At 27.6% G+C, this 23,554-nt stretch overlaps 1 protein-coding gene across 1 annotated transcript in view; it reads right to left on the bottom strand.

Annotated features, from left to right (window-relative positions):
- Positions 1 to 291: 291 nt before the first annotated feature.
- Positions 292 to 23,554, bottom strand: part of LOC129975368 (zinc finger protein 605-like) — a 30,261-nt gene continuing 6,998 nt past the window's right edge. Inside the window, exons 3-10 of the mRNA XM_056088431.1 lie at positions 17,267 to 17,406; positions 15,473 to 15,704; positions 14,601 to 14,661; positions 10,884 to 11,049; positions 8,748 to 8,971; positions 8,320 to 8,485; positions 4,836 to 5,133; positions 292 to 737 (exon numbers count right to left, since the gene is read on the bottom strand). Coding sequence (XP_055944406.1) covers positions 4,856 to 5,133; positions 8,320 to 8,485; positions 8,748 to 8,971; positions 10,884 to 11,049; positions 14,601 to 14,661; positions 15,473 to 15,704; positions 17,267 to 17,406 — 1,267 coding nt within the window. The 3' untranslated portion in view covers positions 292 to 737; positions 4,836 to 4,855. The remainder of the gene's footprint in view (positions 738 to 4,835; positions 5,134 to 8,319; positions 8,486 to 8,747; positions 8,972 to 10,883; positions 11,050 to 14,600; positions 14,662 to 15,472; positions 15,705 to 17,266; positions 17,407 to 23,554) is intronic.

Here is a 23,554-nt window from a genome sequence, read left to right as displayed (position 1 = left end):
AAATGATAGTTAAGTTCTTAGAATAGTTAAACTTTGTATTGTTTCCAAGAATACTCAACTGTATGAAATTTAAGAATTCTGATACATCATGAAATGAATCAAAAATTTTATAACAATATTCTATCTTCACAGGACATTAAATAAAAACATGTAATAATAAAAACTCCCAACACGGGAAAGGAAACTAATTTCTTTGTTTATTCTAAGATGAAATTTGTTTATTTATTTCTACAAAAGAAAAGAAGGCATTCAAAAATAATATGATACATTCTAATTAAATGTCAACATAACCACATATAACTCCATTCGAACACAAGTAATTTCAGAGGCTGCATGTAAAAGATATCTAGATATATGGTGATACGAGTAAGCAATAAAAACACCTGCAGTAATTCGAGTTCTGGTGACAACAGCTGCGATTATAAAAATAATTTTGTACTTCCAACTAGAAAGCAAAATAAAATAAAAGAAATATTTATATTTCATCAGTAGATCGCACATTTACATGTGTTTATTTTTGGCTTTATGATAAAACAAACGGTCATTTCGTTTAAAACTTTGAGGGCATTTATCGCACTGAAATGGCTTTTCTCCAGTATGACTTCGCTCATGTATAATTAGCGTGGACTTGAATGGGAAGATCTTCGGACAATACTGGCATTTATAGGTTGTCCTCACTCCTTTTGCTGCTGAAGTTGAATTTCGGCTTGCATTTAGTTCTTCAAAGGTAAAATAAACTGAAATAGAAAATATAAACAATTATATCTCTAAGATAATCGGGAACAAATATTATGCATTATTTTCCTGAAAGAACAGTTAAACAGGATAGTAAAAGGATAGTTACACAGAAAATAATATAAAAGTTTCTAAAATCACACTCCTATAAAAATAGTAGAAAGCGAAAAATAATTAAAAAAAAATTAATTTTAAGTCGAAACAAAGTATTAAAAATATGAGGCGGTGAGTGTAATATTGTAAAAATACTGGAAATTTAGTCATAATTATATTTTTTAATAAAATATTAGAATTTTTCTTCTAATTTATTATTATTTATTTTGCTTAAAGTATTATTTTCAGTGTCTCATGCTTTTAACATTTTATTTACACGTCGCATTTTTACTAATAAAATATTTAGCTTTTATTCACTATTAAAATGTATTTTAAATACGTATTTCATAGTTCATTATTACAGGTATTATGGGATTTTGCAATTAATTTTTCCCCATTCAACCTGGTGATGTGTTTTATATGGAAGTCAACATTTAAGTAAACTCAATTTATGGAATAGATTAATTGATAATTAAGTTCTTAATATCTTAAACTATCAAACTGACTTCAGAAACATAGAAATATACAATATTTTTAACACTATACAGTTTAATATATATTATTTTTAACACTACAGTGTATAGAGAAATGAATGAAAAATATATTATAAAATTCTATTTTTACAAACATAAAAGAAGTTAAATATAAACGTTTAAAAATTGTTGCAATCCAGAGATGGTCAAAGCGTATTTTAAGGTTTTGATTCGTTGTTTATAAAATGGTTATAAAGGCATTTAATACATACATACACATATATACATGTATGTGTGACATATATAAATAATTGGAGGTGTAAAAATCTTTTAAAAATGAGTTTAAGTCGTGCAAACCAAATAATTCTTGTTTTGAAATCTTCTATTATTATTGCTGACTGAAAAGAAACTGAGATAGCGTCACAGTTTTTCCAAAACATTACAATTAATTCTTACAGATTGTTATCTAAAGTTAGGTTATTTTTTGACACCTTTATCTTCCTTAAATTTTTAAGTCTAGAACTTTTAGCATTCTTATAAAAATGGTAAAGTTTTGCCTTCTAGATTAGAATACTGGCGCCGTCTTGATCCTCAATAATTTGCAATCATTAGGAAAAAAATATTTTTATCAAATGCTAAAACCAGGCATCTACTCCAACAGTGATTGTGTTCATTTCCGTTATGTCAGGCAACAATCATCATCCCCAAATGGATTAATTAAATAAATTAAAGCATAAGAAATTACTATAAATTGGTGAAATATTTTAAGCTTGATTCATTTGTTTGTAGAACGTTTATCAAGATTTATAGATGTATAGGCTCTGCAATATAATTAGTTACATAAATAAAAGTAAAAATTCATAATTAATGTGTACTCTACAAAAATTCAGTAGATTTTCTTCAAATCGGAGATACAAATGAAAACTATCAAATGTGCTATAGTGTGGTTACCAAAACTTTAAAACATTGTGACCCACTTTTTGGAAATCACATCTGTATCGACCCATATATTGCCATCAAAGAAATGGAGCCTTATAACCCCAAGGTTCCAAAGAAAGCCAAGAGCTAAAGCTCATGCATGCTAAAAGTTTAATTGCTTTACTACATCGATTTGACTTAGGATTGATTTTTCTGAAAAAACACCTTATGTAAAATGCTGCTTCCTATTTATTTCGAAACATTCATTATAATCTGTTTACTACTTCATGAAAAGTATTCACTTTCATAATGCACAACCACTTGCTAAGTAATCTCAAAGCCATGTCAATACCCAAATCACATGTTAAGTTCAGAGGTTAAGAACCTTTAGTTCAAAAACGCTATGACACATCCCTCAATTCATCAATAAGGATCTAGTACAATAATTATACTTTTGAGACGAACGCTACAAGTTTTTTCAAGAGGTTTTAGTGTAAAAAAACGTTTTATCATTAAATGTAATACATATTCACACAAACTATTGCAAACTGCTCCGAAATTAACGTACGCTGTAATTGATTTCAAATGCATAACAAAAAAAAAAGTTCTAATTAATTCTGATTAAGTGCTCATGATCTGAGCTTAGCCTGCTTGAGGATTACTTTTTTTTTCCCCTTCTGTGGTGCTACTATGTGGTTTTGATGGAGATTTTAAACTCTCATCACATTTCTTCAAAATGTGTGGATACATTCAAGGCTTTATTACGACTCACTAAAAATTAGCTGGCAACTCATCAGAAGATCATGCCGTCCAGTTTGGAAAATTTTGTGCTATAGAATTGGATACAAAATTTGGTAGTTTGCATTTGTAAGAACGAAATTTTGCTCACAAATGCTATGAAATATAAGGAAGGTTTGAAAGGAAAAACATGGGAGCTAAGTAATGATGCCGATAGAATTTGAGAAGCTATGAGATTTAAGGAATAAAAATAAATACTAGCATATATCCAATAATGATTGGGTATTATCTGGTTAACAAATCTCGAAACATTTCACCCGAAAACATTTTCATCCTGAATACTACCAAATATATGAGACGATATAAAACACACACACATCTTTAATTTTTTACTATATTAAAAAAATTAATGTCTGTTTAAGAAGATGAATGCTTCATAACCTCACAATTTTTTTCTTATTATCAATTCTGTACATATATAGGGATTATTTTATGCAAAGGTGAATTCTAAAAATTTTTATTAAGACTTTTTTTTCATAAATATTGAATTTTCATCTAAAGTTTTGAAATTTTCTAAATTAAATATGATTTTTAACTATCCGAATGAATGAAGTTGAAATCTAAATTGGATAAACATATATATATAATAATGTGTTATAAGACTTGTTATTATAAATTCTGTAAAATTTCCACAAACATTACGATAAAGGGAGAATTTTTAAATGCATGTAAAGACATTATTTTAAGGAAATTAAATTTCACTTATTCTTCCGTCACTATTCATTAACAATTTTATTTAATACCATAAATTTATTTTATTCACAAATATTATGGAGATAAAATATTAAAATGGAAATTTCAGAATTTGATCAGTTTTTATATATATAAGAAATGAGAGAACTGGGACTTTCAAAAAGGGGTAAAAAAAAATAACAATCTATTTTAAAATTTTTTTTGCCTTATACTATGTGGTATATTTTGCCGATTGGTGATTAAAACTTTTTCCATATATACACATTTGAAAAAGAGCTTCATGAATTAATCTTTAAAAATGTAATAAATAGAATTCTCTATGATAAAGTGAAGTAACTCATGTATTTTTCAAAACATGATTTTTTTTTTCAAATTTTTAATACTCATATAAGCAGTATTCAATGCATTCATTTGAAATTTTATATTGCATTATTTGATACCATTAATCATCTGTTAAACTTATTTCTAATTTTTTCAGAGCATTTATTATTATTTTATTTATTTTCAAAAGATTATTTATGATGAAAAAAACCTCATCTCCAAACTATGTGGCATTCAATGTTATTTAGATTATTTTTTCATTTAATTCCTGCCTACTTACTGTAGCGGTCTGAAGTGACAAGATATAAAAAAATGAAGAAGTTTCAAGTAAGTAACGACTCGTATATATGCATTGCATAAACGTGGTCCAATCCTTTTTTTTACAGCAGAAGATTCAAAAAATAAAATTTTAATTTATTCAAAAGGTTCATCTATATTCAATCATTTCCAATGAACTAGTTGATTATCTCACTACAGCATATTATAATTGGATATAAAAAAATAAATAATTTAGGAATCAAATATTTTTATGGTGTTTTAAAATAAAAACAAACCTTCTTTCAAATACATTACATGCAATATAAAACTAATTTGAAAAAAATGTCTTTTATTTTTACTACCAAAATTTCGAAGATTTTCGTTGTCGAAAACGTCTCAAACATATACGAAAGTACTTTTTTTTCTATGAATGGTGCATTTCTATCTTGTGGTATTTCAAAGTATGGTTACTTTGAAGAATCCACTCTATTTTTTAAAGAAAACATGCATGAATATTTAAGAATGAGTACTAAATATCCTTTTTACCAAAACACGATGCAAACGTTTTATACAAGGAAGTACTTCTTCTCCGAATGGTGCACTTGTATCTTGTGGTATTTCAAAGAATGGTTACTTTTAAAGCACCTGGAACATAAATCACAACCAAACGGCTTCTCTCCAGTATGCACTCGAGTATGACGAACTAATTCGAATTTCGAATAAAATTGCTTCGCGCAAAATGGACATCGGTGTTTTCCAATGATTACATCTGATCTAGGCCTTCCACGGCTTCTTGGTAGAGATGTTTGCTCCTTTTCATTCATTTGTATTTGAAGATAATATCCTGGTTGCGATACACCACCTTCAATGAAAGTAAAAAGAATATATATATATATATATATATATATATATATATATATATATATATATATATATATATATATATATATATATATATATATATATATATATATATATATATATATATATATATATATACATGCATAAACAATTAGAATTATTACAAAATAACTTTAAAAAATATTAAATTAAAATCAACAAATAATCATTTTATTTATTTATTTGTCGAAGAGACACATGTGACTTCAAAGTCACATGACAAATGCAACTGGGTAAGTCAATTAGTTCCAGATTGTTTCATGTTCTTTTTTATATGTCATATTCTTTAGTATTAAATAAAATATGAAAATAAATTTAAAGAAACATTTACAAAAATCAATTTCACAGCCTAAGTGAGTGAGAACTATTGAACCTGTGATTTAAAATATCATGCTAAAGTTTCTTAATTTGTTATTAAGACGAACCTGATCTTTTTTATTTATTAGTTGTAATATTTATAAAATCCAACCAATATTTGCAAAAAAAACTGTGTGTTAAAAAGGCCTTTTCAGTATTAACTTGCTAAAAAAGACATAAAAAAGACTTGCATAATCTTGCTCTAAATAACCCATGCAGCTGATTTTTTTTTAATGTGCAGATCTAGGCTATTAAAAAAATGTCATGTACACAAAAACATACAATTAAATTATCATAATGTTTACGTCATTTATAATTTGCGCCTGCTTAAAGTAATATATATGAGATTTTTTAAACACTTGGATGCTATTATTCAATTTTATAAGGAATTTAATCAGAATATAAAAACCAGTTTTTGAATATTTATGAAAAAATTCCTTTATAAATATGAAATAAACCGATTAAGAAAAATTTGAATTGGCTTTTATCAAGACTTACTTTAATTAATCTATTTATTTCTCTATGTGTGATTTAAACATAGGATTATCATATTTTTCAAATTTATAAACATTTGATACTCCTGGAAGTTATAATTTAATACAAAAATTATGTGAAACCCATAAATGAACACACTCCCAAAATAAAAATTATAATCTAAATATATTGATTACAATACAAAATAGTTGACTTTTAGTTTAGTTTAATTATATTCACATCCTGCTTTGAAACAACACAAAGGCTATTTTTAAGTAACAAACCTTATAATTCTGAAACACACTCAGATGATGAGGATGGTATTTAGGTTGACACCCAGCTCCACTTTCAATATCATACAAGTGGAAGAACATTTGACCTATGCATCAAATTTCATATGCAACAGGATCATATATATATAAAATCTGATACCCCATAATTTTCAAATCATAACCATGCTACTAAGCCATATAATCTAAGGATTGCTGAAATAAGAATTATTAAGAATATATTTTGTCATTTCGAAATTGGTCATATAAAGATGACACTTGATCTGGTATCCTATACTACAAATTTGCATACAGCACCAAAAAGAGGATGACCGAACAGAAGTTATTAAATTGAGTGATTGTCAAAAGCTCTCATAAAAAATTGAATTTGAGTCAGAATCAAATGGTGCATTTGGGATCTTTTAAATTTTAAAATCAACATTGTATTTTGAAGTAACAACATAATCATTTTGGGATGTGTTCCAATTTTTAAATCATGTTCAGTTAATAAGAGTGACGTTTGAATAAGCATTCTTCTATCCAAGCTGTTTCACACCACAACAGCTACTGGATCTTCTATGGCATTTGTCAAGCAACTAACATTCAAGCAATTAAAGAGAATTTTCTGATTAAGAAAATACCCACTGCTGATTTTTCAACAAATGATTAGATAAAGATGCAGGAATTTAACTAATTAATCCAAACTCCATGCAATTTCTCATACAATAATATCACTTTTTAGATAAATAGTAAAAATAAAATAAATAACATTAAATAAATCAAAATTATTAAAAGCAAACTATTGCTGTGAGTTCAAGAACAAATTCAACATACACAATAAAAGTACAAGCATACATTGACTTTATTATCCATTAAGATGAAGTGAAGGAAATACATTTATTATTCAAAAGCACAATATATAATTTTATATATTGTACTTTTATATATAGTTTACTTACTCATATATAATTTTTTAATTATATATTTAAAAAAAATTAAATACTTGCACATCAAACATTATGAAACAAAAAATAGTCAGAGATTAAATATGATATTATAAATGAGTGCTTCCATTTAATATAAGACAAAACTAAAATATTTATCAACATATATTTAGTGGAGTTGTTTTCTGAAAAATGGGGGGGGGGGATGTTGAAATTTTCGAGTATATTCCAAAAAGTAATAAAAATCAATTAAAAAAATAATAAACATAAAATGTAAAAAAACTTAAAAATAAGTCAATTTGTAAAATAATCTTCAAATTATAAATTGAAATTACATATACTGATTGATGACTTAACAATGCATACAACTGGATGCTTTTTTCAGTTACATCCTTTTATAAGATACTAAATTTCAGTATACAAAGATAAGAAGTATGAATTTAAATTCTTTGAAATACAATAGGATATATGGATCAGTATAGTTATTAGATCATATTAGTAAGACATTAACACATTGTAGCATATGGATAATTAGACCAATATGGTAGTAGACATTACCATGTCAACCCAAATGGATCAATTTCATAATGTCTTACTAATATGGTATAAGAATCAATATGGTAATTAGACCATATTATCAACATGGTTATGTTTTTTCCAGAATCAAAGAGAAGGGAGGAGGCATTAACACCATCAATGTTTTTTAAAAAAATTATTGGTAAAGATAATATATGTAAAACAAAATACAGTTATTTTAGGAGAAATTGAAATAATTTTCTCATGCCTTTGAAATAACAATGACACAAAAAATAACATTGTTACTAACACAGAATATTATATATGTATTCATACAAATTATAGCCATCTCTTTTAATACAACAATTTTTAAATGAGAAGCTTTCTTATTTTCTTTCCAGAATAACAGAGTCAATAGGATTCATACATACATATATAATTATTTGAAAATCAGACGCTTCAATTCAAAATAAGAGCCATCATTTGTATTTAGCAACCTTACAACATAATTGTGAATCATTTTTTTCATTCACCAAATGTGATTATTTGTGATTTGGTGATATTTCAAACCTTCTTTTCGTTGAAAGCTTTGATTACAAATAGGGCATCGAAACGGCCTTTCTCCAGTATGTACGGGCAAATGCTGAGTCACTTGATATTTGAATTGAAAATGTTTTGGGCAATGTGGACACTTGTGGACTTTGCCTTTACTCAGACTGCGTTTATGTGCTTCATGCTGATTTCGCTCGGTTATGATTTCCTTATATATTTGATGAGCTACAGAAAGATAAATAAAAATCAAGTTAATACCTCTTTTGTTTATTTTATTTATTATTATATAATAATGTAATAATACAATCATCTTTCTTTCAAAAGAGAAATTTATAATCATATTCAGCCCAAAATAAGAACCACTCATTTGTAGCAGCCTTAAAAAATTGTTTCATATCTTTTTTTATAATTTGATAATATTGTGATTAGAAGTGATTATTTGCGACTTGATGATATCTCAAACCTTCCTTTCGTCTAAAACTTTGTTTACAAACAGAACATTTAAATGGCTTTTCTCCTGTGTGCATAAGAATGTGCCGCTTCAATTTAGATTTGCATGGAAAAGACCTGGAGCAGTGGGGACAGCTGTGGCATCTGCCTTTATTGACATGTGACATCAGAACTTGATGTAGGTTTTGTTCACAGACAGCTTCTTTCAATTTTTGTATACCTAAGGGAAAATTAGAAAATAAAATTAATATATTCATATTTTCTTTTTATAAATTTTTAATAATGATATGAAGCTTCTCTAATTCTTTTTAAATAAAATTAATTTAAATTCTTTTATATTTTTTAGAACTCATATTCAACTTGAAATACATGTCGCCATTTATTAGTGGCAATCTTGCAACACTGTTACACATTACTGTTTTTATTCCTGAAATGTGATTATTCTTGATTTGGCGATACTTCAAACCTTCTTTGCATTGAAAACTTGATAACAAGCTTGATCTGAAACTTGAATCTGTTGAAAACTTGATCTGTTGATTACAAAGAGAGCACTTAAATCCCAGTATGTACAGAAATAAGTTGATTCAATTTAGATTTGAATGGAAAAAGCTTTGGGCAGAATGAACACTTGCAGTATTTGATTTCACCCAAATCTGGTATCAGAGCTTGCTGCAAATTTCAGTGGATATACATAACTGGATATACACATATTATAATATTACAGGGCCTATTTTTATAAATTCTGTAAAATTTCTTCAAACATTACGATACACGAAGAATTTTCAAAGACAACATTTTAAGACAAAGGAATTTAAATTTCACTTATTCTGGATCGTCACTATTCATTAACAATATTACTTAACAACATAAATTTATTTTATTCACATATAAGCATATATTATGGAGATAAAATATTAAAATAGAAATTTTAGATTTTGATCAATTTATATATATACAATTATTTTTAAAAAATAAGAGAACTGTGACAGTTTGTACCCTTAAAAAGGAAAAAAAAAAACTTGTTTTCAAAAATTTTTGCCTTATAAAATAAGGAATATTTTGCTGATAGGCTATTGACACTTTTTTGATATGTATAAATTTGAAAAACCGAAAGTACCATGAATTAATTTTAAAAATTTGTTTAATTGGGCTATGATTAAGGCATGTAAATTTTATCCTGGTTTGCAAGCATTAATCACCTTCTAAACACATTTCTTACTTTTTCTGAACACTTATTTTTAAAAGGATTATTCAAAATGAAAAACATTCTTTCACATTCAATAAGATTTAGAATTTTTAATTTTTTTTTATTTCAAGGATATGAAAATGAAAATAAATTCAGAGTAACCAATAAAATTGCAATTTTTGAGTAATTTGATTGAAAATTCTACATCCAGCACTACACTACAGCACCCACAAATGCCAAATATTAAAAGGAAAGAAAAGAAAAATATCAGTATCAAGTAAGAATTTATTTATATATATTGCATACACATGGTCTAATGCTATTTTATTGCAAAAGATACAAAAATAAAATTGAAATTTATTCATGAGAACCATCCTTTATTTAATCCTTTCCAATGAAGTAGTTCATAATTTCATGAGAACAAATTTTAATTTGCTATAAAAAATACTTTATGAATAAAATATTTTATGGTGTTTGAAAATAAAAACAAACGTAATCGAAACATCCCAAACATAAATGAAAGTACTTATTCATCTATGTCATTCAACAAGTTCAAACGTCTTATAATAACCGATTTTCAAAAAAAAAAAAAAAAAAATTGATATTAGGATTTGACCACAATCCTTAAACCTGTATTTATTTTTTGATGACCGTTACCTTCTTGAGCATCATTATTTACGTTTTTCGAGAATCGTTATTACCAAGTATTACTTTTTCAAATTTAATTTTAACCCTCTTTTTTTTTAATAAAAATATAGTGCCATGTAATTATTGAGGTGTGTCATCTTCTGTCCAGAAATATAACTATTAGGGAAAGAGCATGAAGATTATTAACATGCTTGGAGCCAACCGTAAGTCCAAGTTTAGCTTAGTTTAGTTATATTAACGTCCCATTTTAAAGCAACACTAGGGCTATTTTGGGACGGATCTCGTAATTTTGAACTACGGTCAGATGACGAGGGCGGCCCCTGAGCTGGCTCCTCTCCACACCAGCGGGGCAGCAAGTCCAAATTAGATAAGAATGCTTCATTGCGGCAACAGAATTCTTGTCTATTTAAGCTCCATTTCTGATGGCATGACAAATCATGAGCAATTGAAATGACGATCGTCATCTGTCAGTTGAGTTCTTAAAGAGTGTTTAGTTTTAGTTTATTATATTAACGTCCCGTTGTAAAGCAACACTAGGGCTATTTTGGGACGGACCTCGTAATTTTGATCCGCGGTCAGATGACGAAGACAACACCTGAGTTGGCACCCCCCTCTCCAAACTTCCACACCAGCGGGAGGACGTTTGGTCTTGACGAACTTGCACCAGACACACTTACTCGATGGTTCCTCGGTGAAATCGGGTACACCCATCGGTACCGAAGCCGAAACCTTACCACCGGGATACAACCCTCATAAATGGGGAGAGATACATTGAACATTTGCAAGTTGCAATTCCACTCCTTGTTCATCTTATGTAACGCATCGGGGCAGAACTATGTGGTTGTTTAATTCTAAACTATGCTTCCAATGCTTTGATGGTAATAATAATTATTATTATTATAATTCAATCTTTTCTTAACATAATAGTAACTTTCAATCTCCATGCTTTCGAGTTTTATTAATTTTTCAACTTATTCTGGATTTCTGTAGTACCATTTCTGTAATAGATTATTGGATAACAGTTAAAAAAGAACTATAATCTTTCATTTAAATGATTGATAGGAAAGGATAAATGACTGAAAAACTCAATAGATGTATTTTACTTATTTTCAGAAGCTCTATACAAGCTTACTCAGAAATTCTTCAATATACCTTCAGAACTTCTGGACGACTTCAAGGAAGATGCTTTCAAGACTTTTGTGAAGATTCACGGAAGAAATCGAATGGGAAAACCTCGTTTTACAGCTACTGAACTTTTCTTATTAATCAGAAAATCCGTTACTAAGCTTAGAAATATTAGGATGTTAAAATGGCAACATTTAACGCGTGCGCTACGCCGTGTACCAGTTATGCGGAGCAATAACAAGATGGTGGTAAGGTTACCATCTAGAAGGTAAATTTCTAGAACTGTATGCATTTGTGTCGAGATTACTTACATATTTCCTTAACACTTTCCTTTTTAAATGAATGCATGAAATAAATTTTAAAAACTCTTTGGAGAAATGAAAATTTTGGCCGAGCAGATATTACTGTTAACACCTAAACAAATAAACTGTTCTGTAAAGAATGATCTTAAATTAATAAAAATAATTACCGGTATTTATCCTCCAAATATTGTTTGGTATTTCTCAAAATTCCCACAGCTTGCGATGCATTTATCCCATTTTTTTTAGTCGTTTTCAGATACATGCTGGAAGACAGTTTTGTCAGACCCTTCAAAATCGCCTCTGCAATTTTCACTTCTGATATGGAAAAAGCTTATCCAAAAGTATTTTTTAAAATTCGTGTAATAAAAAAAAATCGCATGAAACTAAATCAAGGCTACAAGGAAAGTGGGAAACATTACGGCATTGATTTTTGAAATGTAATGATAAACAGTTTTGGAACCGTGTGGGTTTATTCTGTGAGAAACTTGCTTATTGCCCCTCCCCCCGTCCAGTTTTAGCCATTCTTATATTTCCTTGTATATGATATATGTCGTGCTGAAATATATAGAAATTATTTAAAAAAAATGTAGATAATAGTAAAAAATCGTAATTGTATTGTAATTTTTCTGAAAATTCGAATTCAAAATTGTGACGAATTTTCTCATTTCGAATCTTTTAGAGTTTGAAAAACACATTTTTGAATTACGTTTGTCTCTAAATATGATAAATCGAAGCTTTAATGTCTTGATCTAGACTGATTAAATAACGAAGCAGAATTTCCAGACAATTCTTTATTTCACAGCCCTATATATACAAAAGAACAACTTGTTCTAATCTTGGTTAAATAAATTGTTATTTACTCCTGTAGTAAGAAATACTATAGTCAAAGTCGAAAGCTTTCTTGAAACTCGGTTGGTTCTCAGACTCCGAACTCGTGGGCGTAGTCCAACAGTCCGCCTGCAATTCGTTTCTTCTCTTTTTCTAAACAAAAAATCTGCGCACTTTATTTCGGCGACAATCTCCGCCTCTTAATGTGAGCTCTCTTTCGACCAATCTGGGTTCAGCAATATGCTCTCTCAGTGGGGCGTGGGAAGGTCCTTTCACAAAGAGAAACATCTAGCATCCAGATGTTTGGACACTCCTTTCTTTTTGAAGATACTCTCAATACCTCTTGGGCGAGGAATTCCACATGTGGCCTTTCACTGTAGTCGCTAATGAACAGATGCGAGACCACCCAGGTGAAAATATCTACCATCTGGCTATTTCGAGGGATTCAGTAAGTAACAGCGACGTAAATGTCTTATCAGTACTGGGAAACGGGGAATGTTACAAAACACTTTGAAATAGGTGGATGAAATTTGGTATGTTTGTATAGTAATTACACTATATTTGTAAGTTTATATATAATTTTGGACGAAACCCATTCATAGAAGTCAGTTCAAGTGAACATGCTAACTACAAAACATAAAGAACTATACGAATAAAATTTGATTCTCAGAACAAGTATCTAAATTGCAAATTGATATCAAATTTTGAGTGAAACCCTACAAGAGGCTTATCGTTCGTTAGTCTGTACTTTTACAATCATTTAACTCAAAGTCGTATCGACTTAAACTAACGAAATTTGGGATATGATCTTGTTACTAAAATTATAGCTTCTGTGACAAATATTGTTTCCATTTAATCAAAGAAAAAAAAAAGGGAATTCAAAGCCCATATTTGGTTTTCTTGAATGGTGAAAACGATTTGAATTTCCACATGAATAATGAAATATGCTGTTATAAAAATGCTTAAATTAATTTTTGATAATTAATTAAAAACAGAAAAAATTTACGATAAAAGTTGATATAAACTGAAAAGATTATATATGTGTTCATTATTTTTAAGATGATGTAAAAATTATTTTTGCATTGTATTATTTTCCGAAGTTATGGCGAAAAATATCAATATTTTACTTAATTTTTAAATTAAAATGTCAAAAAAAAAAAAGCCCCAATATACATATTACCTCCTTCCAAAGTACCAAATCTGTTAGCTGTAATTCAAACAGACTGTCCTTATAGAGCGATAAGGATGCACAAATCTTTATTTTTAATAGATATGAAATTAATTAATATCATCATAATTTGATTTTTTTGGTTAATTTGGATCCGATACATAAAATATCTAAGGAGATATATTATTATTGAATAATGGTACAACTAATTAAGCAATGTGCATTTTAGTTGCATAACTTATCGCATTAGATCTAATAGAACCCATTAGTCGCCTGCTAGCAATAGTGCAACCGAGTTAATAGTTATAGCCCGTAATATAAGCCGGCACATGCACAGTCACTTTTAAACATCCTCCAGTATCATAGACCATTGCATTTTATATCATCTATTAACCTAGGACAACGAGTGGCTTCCCTCGACCCTCATATGAAATGCCACTTCCAACTCTTATCAATTTAATTTCACATTTCAGTATATTTGGAACTTTTAATTGATCTGGTTGTTGATATTGTTTCATTTGTTTATTTTCTCTATATTATCATTTCATGCGAACAATTTACAAAATACTGACTTCATGAAATCAAAACTTACCTGATTAGTTGCCTGAGTTCCTGAGTTCCATTTGCGTTCATTCTTACTAAGAAAATAAATTCTAGAAATTTAGGAATTTAATAGAAATAATTTTCAGCTTCAATCAGAATCGTGGGCTTTAATATATTACTGTTCCGGTACTTCATGTTGTTTTGACATTTATTTCCTATTCTTCAAAACTGTATTGTAGTAAAGGTGTATTTTTTTAAAAAAATATTTTAATAATTTCCTTTTTTTTAAATTTTTAATATATTTTATAATTCATTACTATCACTATTATATAATATTGTAATATTTTTTTTTCAAATTCTCTTTTAGATGACACTATTTATATAAAATAGTAATTTTATTAAATAAAAGTAAATGATAGTTAAGTTCTTAGAATAGTTAAACTTTGTATTGTTTCCAAGAATACTCAACTGTATGAAATTTAAGAATTCTGATACATCATGAAATGAATCAAAAATTTTATAATATTCTATCTTCACAGGACATTAAAGAACTTAAATAAAAACATGTAATAATAAAAACTCCCAAGACGGGAAAGGAAACTAATTTCTTTGTTTATTCTAAGATGAAATTTGTTTATTTATTTCTACAAAAGAAAAGAAAGCATTCAAAAATAATATGATACATTCTAATTAAATGCCAACATAACCACATATAACTCCATTCGAACACACGTAATTTTAGGGGCTGCATGTAAAAGATATCTAGATAAATGGTGATACGAGTAAGCAATAAAAACACCTGCAGTAGTTCGAGTTCTGGTGACAACAGCTGCGATTATTAAAATAATTTTGTACTTCCAACTAGAAAGCAAAATAAAATAAAAGAAATGTTTATATTTCATCAGTAGATCGCACATTTACATGTGTTTATTTTTGACTTTATGATAAAACAAGCTGTCTTTTCGTTTAAAACTTTGAGGGCACTTATCGCACTGAAATGGCTTTTCTCCAGTATGACTTCGCTCATGTATATTCAGCGTGGACTTGAATGGGAAGATCTTCGGACAATACTGGCATTTATAGGGTGTCCTCACTCCTTTTGCAGCTGAAGTTGAATTTCGGCTTGCATTTAGTTCTTCAAAGGTAAAATAAACTGAAATAGAAAATATAAACAATTATATCTCTAAGATAATCGGGAACAAATATTATGCATTATTTTCCTGAAAGAACAGTTAAACAGGATAGTAAAAGGATAGTTACACAGAAAATAATATAAAAGTTTCTAAAATCACACTCCTATAAAAATAGTAGAAAGCGAAAAATAATTTAAAAAAAAAATTAATTTTAAGTCGAAACAAAGTATTAAAAATATGAGGCGGTGAGTGTAATATTGTAAAAATACTGGAAATTTAGTCATAATTATAATATATTTTTTAATAAATTATTAGAATTTTTCTTCTGATGTATTATGATTTATTTTGCTTAAAGTATTATTTTCAGTGTCTCATGCTTTTAACATTTTATTTTACACGCCGCATTTTTACTAATAAAATATTTAGCTTTTATTCACTATTAAAATGTATTTTAAATACATATTTCATAGTTCATTATTACAGGTATTATGGGATTTTGCAATTAATTTTCCCCCATTCAACCTGGTGATGTGTCTTATATGGAAGTCAACATTTAAGTAAACTCAATTTATGGAATAGATTAATTGATAATTAAGTTCTTTATATCTTAAACCATCAAACTGACTTCAGAAACATAGAAATATACAATATTTTTAACACTATACAGTATAATATATATTATTTTTAACACTACAGTGTATAGAGAAAGGAATGAAAAATATATTATAAAATTCTATTTTTACAAACATAAAAGAAGTTAAATATAAACGTTTAAAAATTGTTGCAATCCAGAGATGGTCAAAGCGTATTTTAAGGTTTTGATTCGTTGTTTATAAAATGGTTATAAAGGCATTTAATACATACATACACATATATACATGTATGTGTGACATATATAAATAATTGGAGGTGTAAAAATCTTTTAAAAATGAGTTTAAGTCGTGCAAACCAAATAATTCTTGTTTTGAAATCTTCTATTATTATTGCTGACTCAAAAGAAACTGAGATATCGTCACAGTTTTTCCAAAACATTACAATTAATTCTTACAGATTGTTATCTAAAGTTAGGTTATTTTTTGATACCTTTATCTTCCTTAAATTTTTAAGTCTAGAACTTTTAGCATTCTTATAAAAATGGTAAAGTTTTGCCTTCTAGATTAGAATACTAGCGCCGTCTTGATCCTCAATAATTTGCAATCATTAGGAAAAAATACGTTTATCAAATGCTAAAACCAGGCATCTACTCCAACAGTGATTGTATTCATTTCCGTTATGGCAGACAGCAATCATCATCCCCAAATGGATTAATTAAATAAATTAAAGGATAAGAAATTACTATAAATTGGCGAAATATTTTAAGCTTGATTCATTTGTTTGTAGAACGTTTATCAAGATTTACAGATGTATAGACTCTGCAATATAATTAGTTACATAAATAAAAGTAAAAATTCATAATTAATGTGTACTCTACAAAAATTCAGTGGATTTTCTTCAAATCGGAGATACAAATGAAAACTATCAAATGTGCTATAGTGTGGTTACCAAAACTTTAAAACATTGTGACCCACTTTTTGGAAATCACATCTGTATCGACCCATATATTGCCACCAAAGAAATCCAGCCTTATGACCCCAAGGTTCCGAAGAACGCCAAGAGCTAAAGCTCATGCATGCTAAAAGTTTAATTGCTTTACTACATCGATTTGACTTAGGATTGATTTTTCTGAAAAAACAACTTATATAAAATTATGCTTCTTATTTATTTCGAAATGTTCATTATAATCTGTTTACTATTTCATGAAAAATATTCACTTTCATAATGCACAACCACTTGCTAACTAATCTCAAAACCATGTAAATACCCAAATCACCTGTTAAGATTGGAGGTTTAGAACCTTTAGTTCAAGAACGCTATGACACATCCCTCAACTCATCAATAAGGATCTAGCACAATAATTATACTTTTGAGACGAACGATACAAGTTTTTTCAAGAGGTTTTAGTGTAAAAAAACGTTTTATCATTAAATGTAATACATATTCACACAAATTATTGCAAACTGCTCCGAAATTAACGTACACTGTAATTGATTTCAAATGCATAACAAAAAAAAAAAAGTTCTAATTAATTCTGATTAAGTGCTCAGGATCTGAGCTTAGCCTGTTTGAGGATTACTTTTTTTTCCCTTCTGTGGTGCTACTATATGGTTTGATGGAGATTTTAAACTCTCATCACATTTCTTCGAAATGTGTGAATACATTCAATGCTTTATTACGACTCACTAAAAATTAGCTCGCAACTCATCAGAAGAAAATGCCTTACAGTGTGGAAAATTCTGTGATATAAAATTGGATACAAACTTTGGTAGTTTGCCTTTGTAAGAACGAAATTTTGCTCGCAAATGCTGTGGAATATAAGGAAGGTTTGAAAGGAGATTTTGTGACGTTTAATTACATGGAAGCTAAGAAATGATGCAGATAGAATTTGAGAAGCTATGAGATTTAAGGAATAAAAATAAATACTAGCATATATCCAATAATGGTTGCATATTATCGGGTTAAAATTAGACCCGATAACTTTTCACTCTGAATACTATGAATACCTGAATAATATGAGACAATATAAAACACACACATCTTTAATTTTTTACTATATTAAAAAAATTAATGTCTGTTTAAGAAGATGAATGCTTCATAACCTCACAATTTTTTTTCTTATTATCTCTTCTGTACATATGTAGGGATTATTTTATGCAAAAGTAAATTCTAAGAAATTTTATTAAGATATTTTTTTCATAAATATTGAATTTTCATCTAAAGTTTTGAAATTTTCTAAATTAAATATGATTTTTAACTATCCGAATGAATGAAGTTGAAATCTAAATTGGATGAATAGATATATATTAATGTATTACAAGACTTGTTATTATAAATTCTGTAAAATTTCCACAAACATTACGATAAAGGGAGAATTTTTAAATGCATGTAAAGACATTGCTTTAAGACAAAAGACTGAAATTCACTTAATTAAATTAATTTAAAATCATTAAATTAAATTTCACTTATTCTTCCGTAACTATTCATTAACAATTTTACTTAACAACATAAATTTATTTTATTCACAAATATTATGGAGATAAAATATTAAAATAGAAATTTCAGAATTTGATCAGTTTCTATATATATAAGAAATGAGAGAAAATGGGGGCTTGGTGATTAAAACTTTTTCCATATGTACACATTTGAAAAAGAGCTTCATGAATTAATCTTTAAAAATGTAATAAATAGAATTCTCCATGATAAAGTGAAGTAACTCATGTATTTTTCAAAACATGATTTTTTTTTTTCAAATTTTTAATACTCATATAAGCAGTATTCAATGCATTCATTTGAAATTTTATATTGCATTATTTGATACCATTAATCATCAGTTAAACATATTTCTAATTTTTTCAGAGCATTTATTATTATTTTATTTATTTTCAAAAGATTATTTATGATGAAAAAAACATCTCCAAACTATGTGGCATTCAATGTTATTTAGATTATTTTTTCATTTAATTCCTGCCTACTTACTGTAGCGGTCTGAAGTGACAAGATATAAAAAATGACCAGTTTCAAGTAAGTAACAACTCGTATATATGCATTGCATAAACGTGGTCCAATCCTTTTTTTTTTTTTTTTTTCTTACAGCAGAAGATTCAAAAAATATAATTTTAATTTATTCAAAAGGTTCATCTATATTCAATTATTTCCAATGAACTAGTTGATTATCTCACTACAGCATATTATAATTGGATATAAAAAAATAAATAATTTAGGAATCAAATATTTTTATGGTGTTTTAAAATAAAAACAAACCTTCTTTCAATACATTACATGCAATATAAAACTAATTTGAAAAAAATGTCTTTTATTTTTACTACCAAAAATTCGAAGATTTTCGTTGTCGAAAACGTCTCAAACATATACGAAAGTACTTTTTCTTCTATGAATGGTGCATTTCTATTTTGTGGTATTTCAAAGTATGGTTACTTTGAAGAATCCACTCTATTTTTTAAAGAAAACATGCATGAATATTTAAGAATGAGTACTAAATATCCTTTTTACCAAAACACGATGCAAACGTTTTATACAAGGAAGTACTTTTTCTCCGAATGGTGCACTTGTATCTTGTGGTATTTCAAAGAATGGTTACTTTTAAAGCACCTGGAACATAAATCACAACCAAACGGCTTCTCTCCAGTATGCACTCGAGTATGACGAACTAATTCGAATTTCGAATAAAATTGCTTCGCACAAAATGGACATCGGTGTTTTCCAATGATTACTTCTGATCTAGGCCTTCCACGGCTTCTTGGTATAGATGTTTTCTTCTTTTCATTCATTTGTATTTGAAGATAGTATCCTGGTTGCGATACACCACCTTCAATGAAAGTAAAAAGAATATATATATATATATATATATATATATATATATATATACATGCATAAACAATTAGAATTATTACAAAATAACTTTAAAAAATATTAAATTAAAATCAACAAATAATCATTTTATTTATTTATTTGTCGAAGAGACACATGTGACTTCAAAGTCACATGACAAATGCAACTGGGTAAGTCAATTAGTTCCAGATTGTTTCATGTTCTTTTTTATATGTCATATTCTTTAGTATTAAATAAAAAAAATGAAAATAAATTTAAAGAAACATTTACAAAAATCAATTTCACAGCCTAAGTGAGTGAGAACTATTGAACTTGTGATTTAAAATATCATGCTAAAGTTTCTTAATTTGTTATTAAGACGAACCTGATCTTTTTTATTTATTAGTTGTAATATTTATAAAATCCAACCAATATTTGCAAAAAAAACTGTGTGTTAAAAAGGCCTTTTCAGTATTAACTTGCTAAAAAAGACATAAAAAAGACTTGCATAATCTTGCTCTAAATAACCCATGCAGCTGATTTTTTTTTAATGTGCAGATCTAGGCTATTAAAAAAATGTCATGTACACAAAAACATACAATTAAATTATCATAATGTTTACGTCATTTATAATTTGCGCCTGCTTAAAGTAATATATATGAGATTTTTTAAACACTTGGATGCTATTATTGTTTTATAAGGAATTTAATCAGAATATAAAAACCAATTTTTGAATATTTATGAAAAAATTCCTTTATAAATATGAAATAAACCGATTAAGAAAAATTTGAATTGGCTTTTATCAAGACTTACTTTAATTAATCTATTTATTTTCCTATGTGTGATTTAAACATAGGATTATCATATTTTTCAAATTTATAAACATTTGATACTCCTGGACGTTATAATTTAATACAAAAATTATGTGAAACCCATAAATGAACACACTCCGAAAACAAAAATTATAATCTAAATATATTGATTAGAATACAAAATAGTTAACTTTTAGTTTAGTTCAATTATACTCACATTCTGCTTTGAAACAACACAAAGGCTATTTTTAAGTAACAAGCCTTATAATTCTGAAACACAGTCAGATGATGGGGATGGTATTTAGGTTCTCCACTTTCAATATCATACAAGTGGAAGAACATTTGACCTATGTATCAAATTTCATATGCAACAGGATCATATATATATAAAATCTGATACACCATAATTTTCAAATCATAATCATGTTACTAAGACACATAATCTAAGGATTGCTGAAATAAGAATTATTAAGAATAGATTTTGTCATTTCGAAATTGGTCAGATAAAGATGACACTTGATCTGGTATCCTATACTACAAATTTGCATACAGCACCAAAAAGAGGATGACCGAACAGAAGTTATTAAATTGAGTGATTGTCAAAAGCCCTCATAAAAAATTGAATTTGAGTCAGAATCAAATGGTGCATTTGTGATCTTATAAATTTTAAAATCAACATTGTATTTTGAAGTAACAACATAATCATTTTGGGATGTGTTTCAATTTTTAAATCATGTTAAGTTAATAAGAGTGACGTCTGAATAAGCATTCTTCTATCCAAGCTGTTTCACACCACAACAGCTACTGGATCTTCTATGGCATTTGTCAAGCAACTAACATTCAAGAAATTAAAGAGAATTTTCTGATTAAGAAAATACCCGCTGCTGATTTTTCAACAAATGATTAGATAAAGATGAAGGAATTTATCTAATTAATCCAAACTCCATGCAATTTCCCATACAATAATATCACTTTTTAGATAAATAGTAAAAATAAAATAAATAACATTAAATAAATCAAAATTAATAAAAGCAAACTTTTGCTGTGAGTTCAAGAACAAATTCAACATACACAATAAAAGTACAAGCATACATTGACTTTATTATCCATTAAGATGAAGTGAAGGAAATACATTTATTATTCAAAAGTACAATATATAATTTTATATATTGTACTTTTATATACAGTTTATTTACTCATATATAATTTTTTAATTATATATTTCAAAAAAAAAAAAATTAAATACTAGCACATCAAACATTATGAAACAAAAAATAGTCAGAGATTAAATATGATATTATAAATGAGTGCTTCCATTTAATATAAGACAAAACTTCTAAAATAATTATCAATATATATATATTTAGTGGAGATGTTTTCTGAAAAATGGGGGGGGGGTTGAAGTTTTCAAGTATATTCAAAAAAGTAATAAAAACAATTAAAAAAATAATAAACATAAAATGTAAAAAAACTTAAAAATAAGTCAATTTGTAAAATAATCTTCAAATTATATTTTGAAATTACATATACTGATTGATGACCTGCATACAACTGGACAACATACACAATGCATACAACTGGATGCTTTTTTTCAGTTACATCCTTTTATAACATACTAAAAATTCAGTATACAAAGATAAGAAGTATGAATTTAAATTCTTTGAAATACAATAGGATATATGGATCAGTATAGTTATTAGATCATATTAGTAAGACATTAACACATTGTAGCATATGGATAATTAGACCAATATGGTAGTAAGACATTACCATATCGATCCAAATGGATCAATTTCATAATGTCTTCCTAATATGGTATAAGAATCAATATGGCAATTAGACCATATTATCAACATGGTTATGTTTTTTCCAGAATCAAAGAGAAGGGGGGGGGCATTAACACCATCAATGTTTTTTAAACATATTTTTAAAAAAATTATTGGTAAAGATAATATATGTAAAACAAAATACAGTTATTTTAGGAGAAATTGAAATAATTTTCTCATGCCTTCGAAATAACAATGACACAAAAAATAACATTGTTACTAACACAGTATGTTATATATGTTTTAATACAAAATAAAGCCAGAGATCAACTTTCTCTTTTAATAAAATAATTTTTAAATGAGAAGCTTTCTTATTTTCTCTTCAGAATAACAGAGTCAATAGGATTCATACATACATATATAAGTATTTAATAATCAGACGTTTCAATTCAAAATAAGAGCCATCATTTGTATTTAGTAACCTTACAACATAATTGTGAATCATTTTTTCATTCACCAAATGTGATTATTTGTGATTTGGTGATATTTCAAACCTTCTTTTCGTTGAAAGCTCTGATTACAAATAGGGCATCGAAACGGCCTTTCTCCAGTATGTACGGGTAAATGCTGAGTCACTTGATATTTGAATTGAAAATGTTTTGGGCAATGTGGACACTTGTGGACTTTGCCTTTACTCAGACTGCGTTTACGTGCTTCATGCTGATTTCGCTCAGTAATGATTTCCTTATATATGTGATGAGCTACAGAAAGATAAATAAAAATCAAGTTATTACCTCTTTTGTTTATTTTATTTATTATTATATACTAATGTAATAATACAATCATCTTTCTTTCAAAAGAGAAATT

The sequence above is a fragment of the Argiope bruennichi genome, chromosome 7 (assembly GCF_947563725.1).
Source record: "Argiope bruennichi chromosome 7, qqArgBrue1.1, whole genome shotgun sequence".
Lineage (NCBI taxonomy): Eukaryota > Metazoa > Arthropoda > Arachnida > Araneae > Araneidae > Argiope > Argiope bruennichi.
Note: the sequence above shows the minus strand (reverse complement) of the source record. Positions and strands in the feature narration are given on the sequence as shown.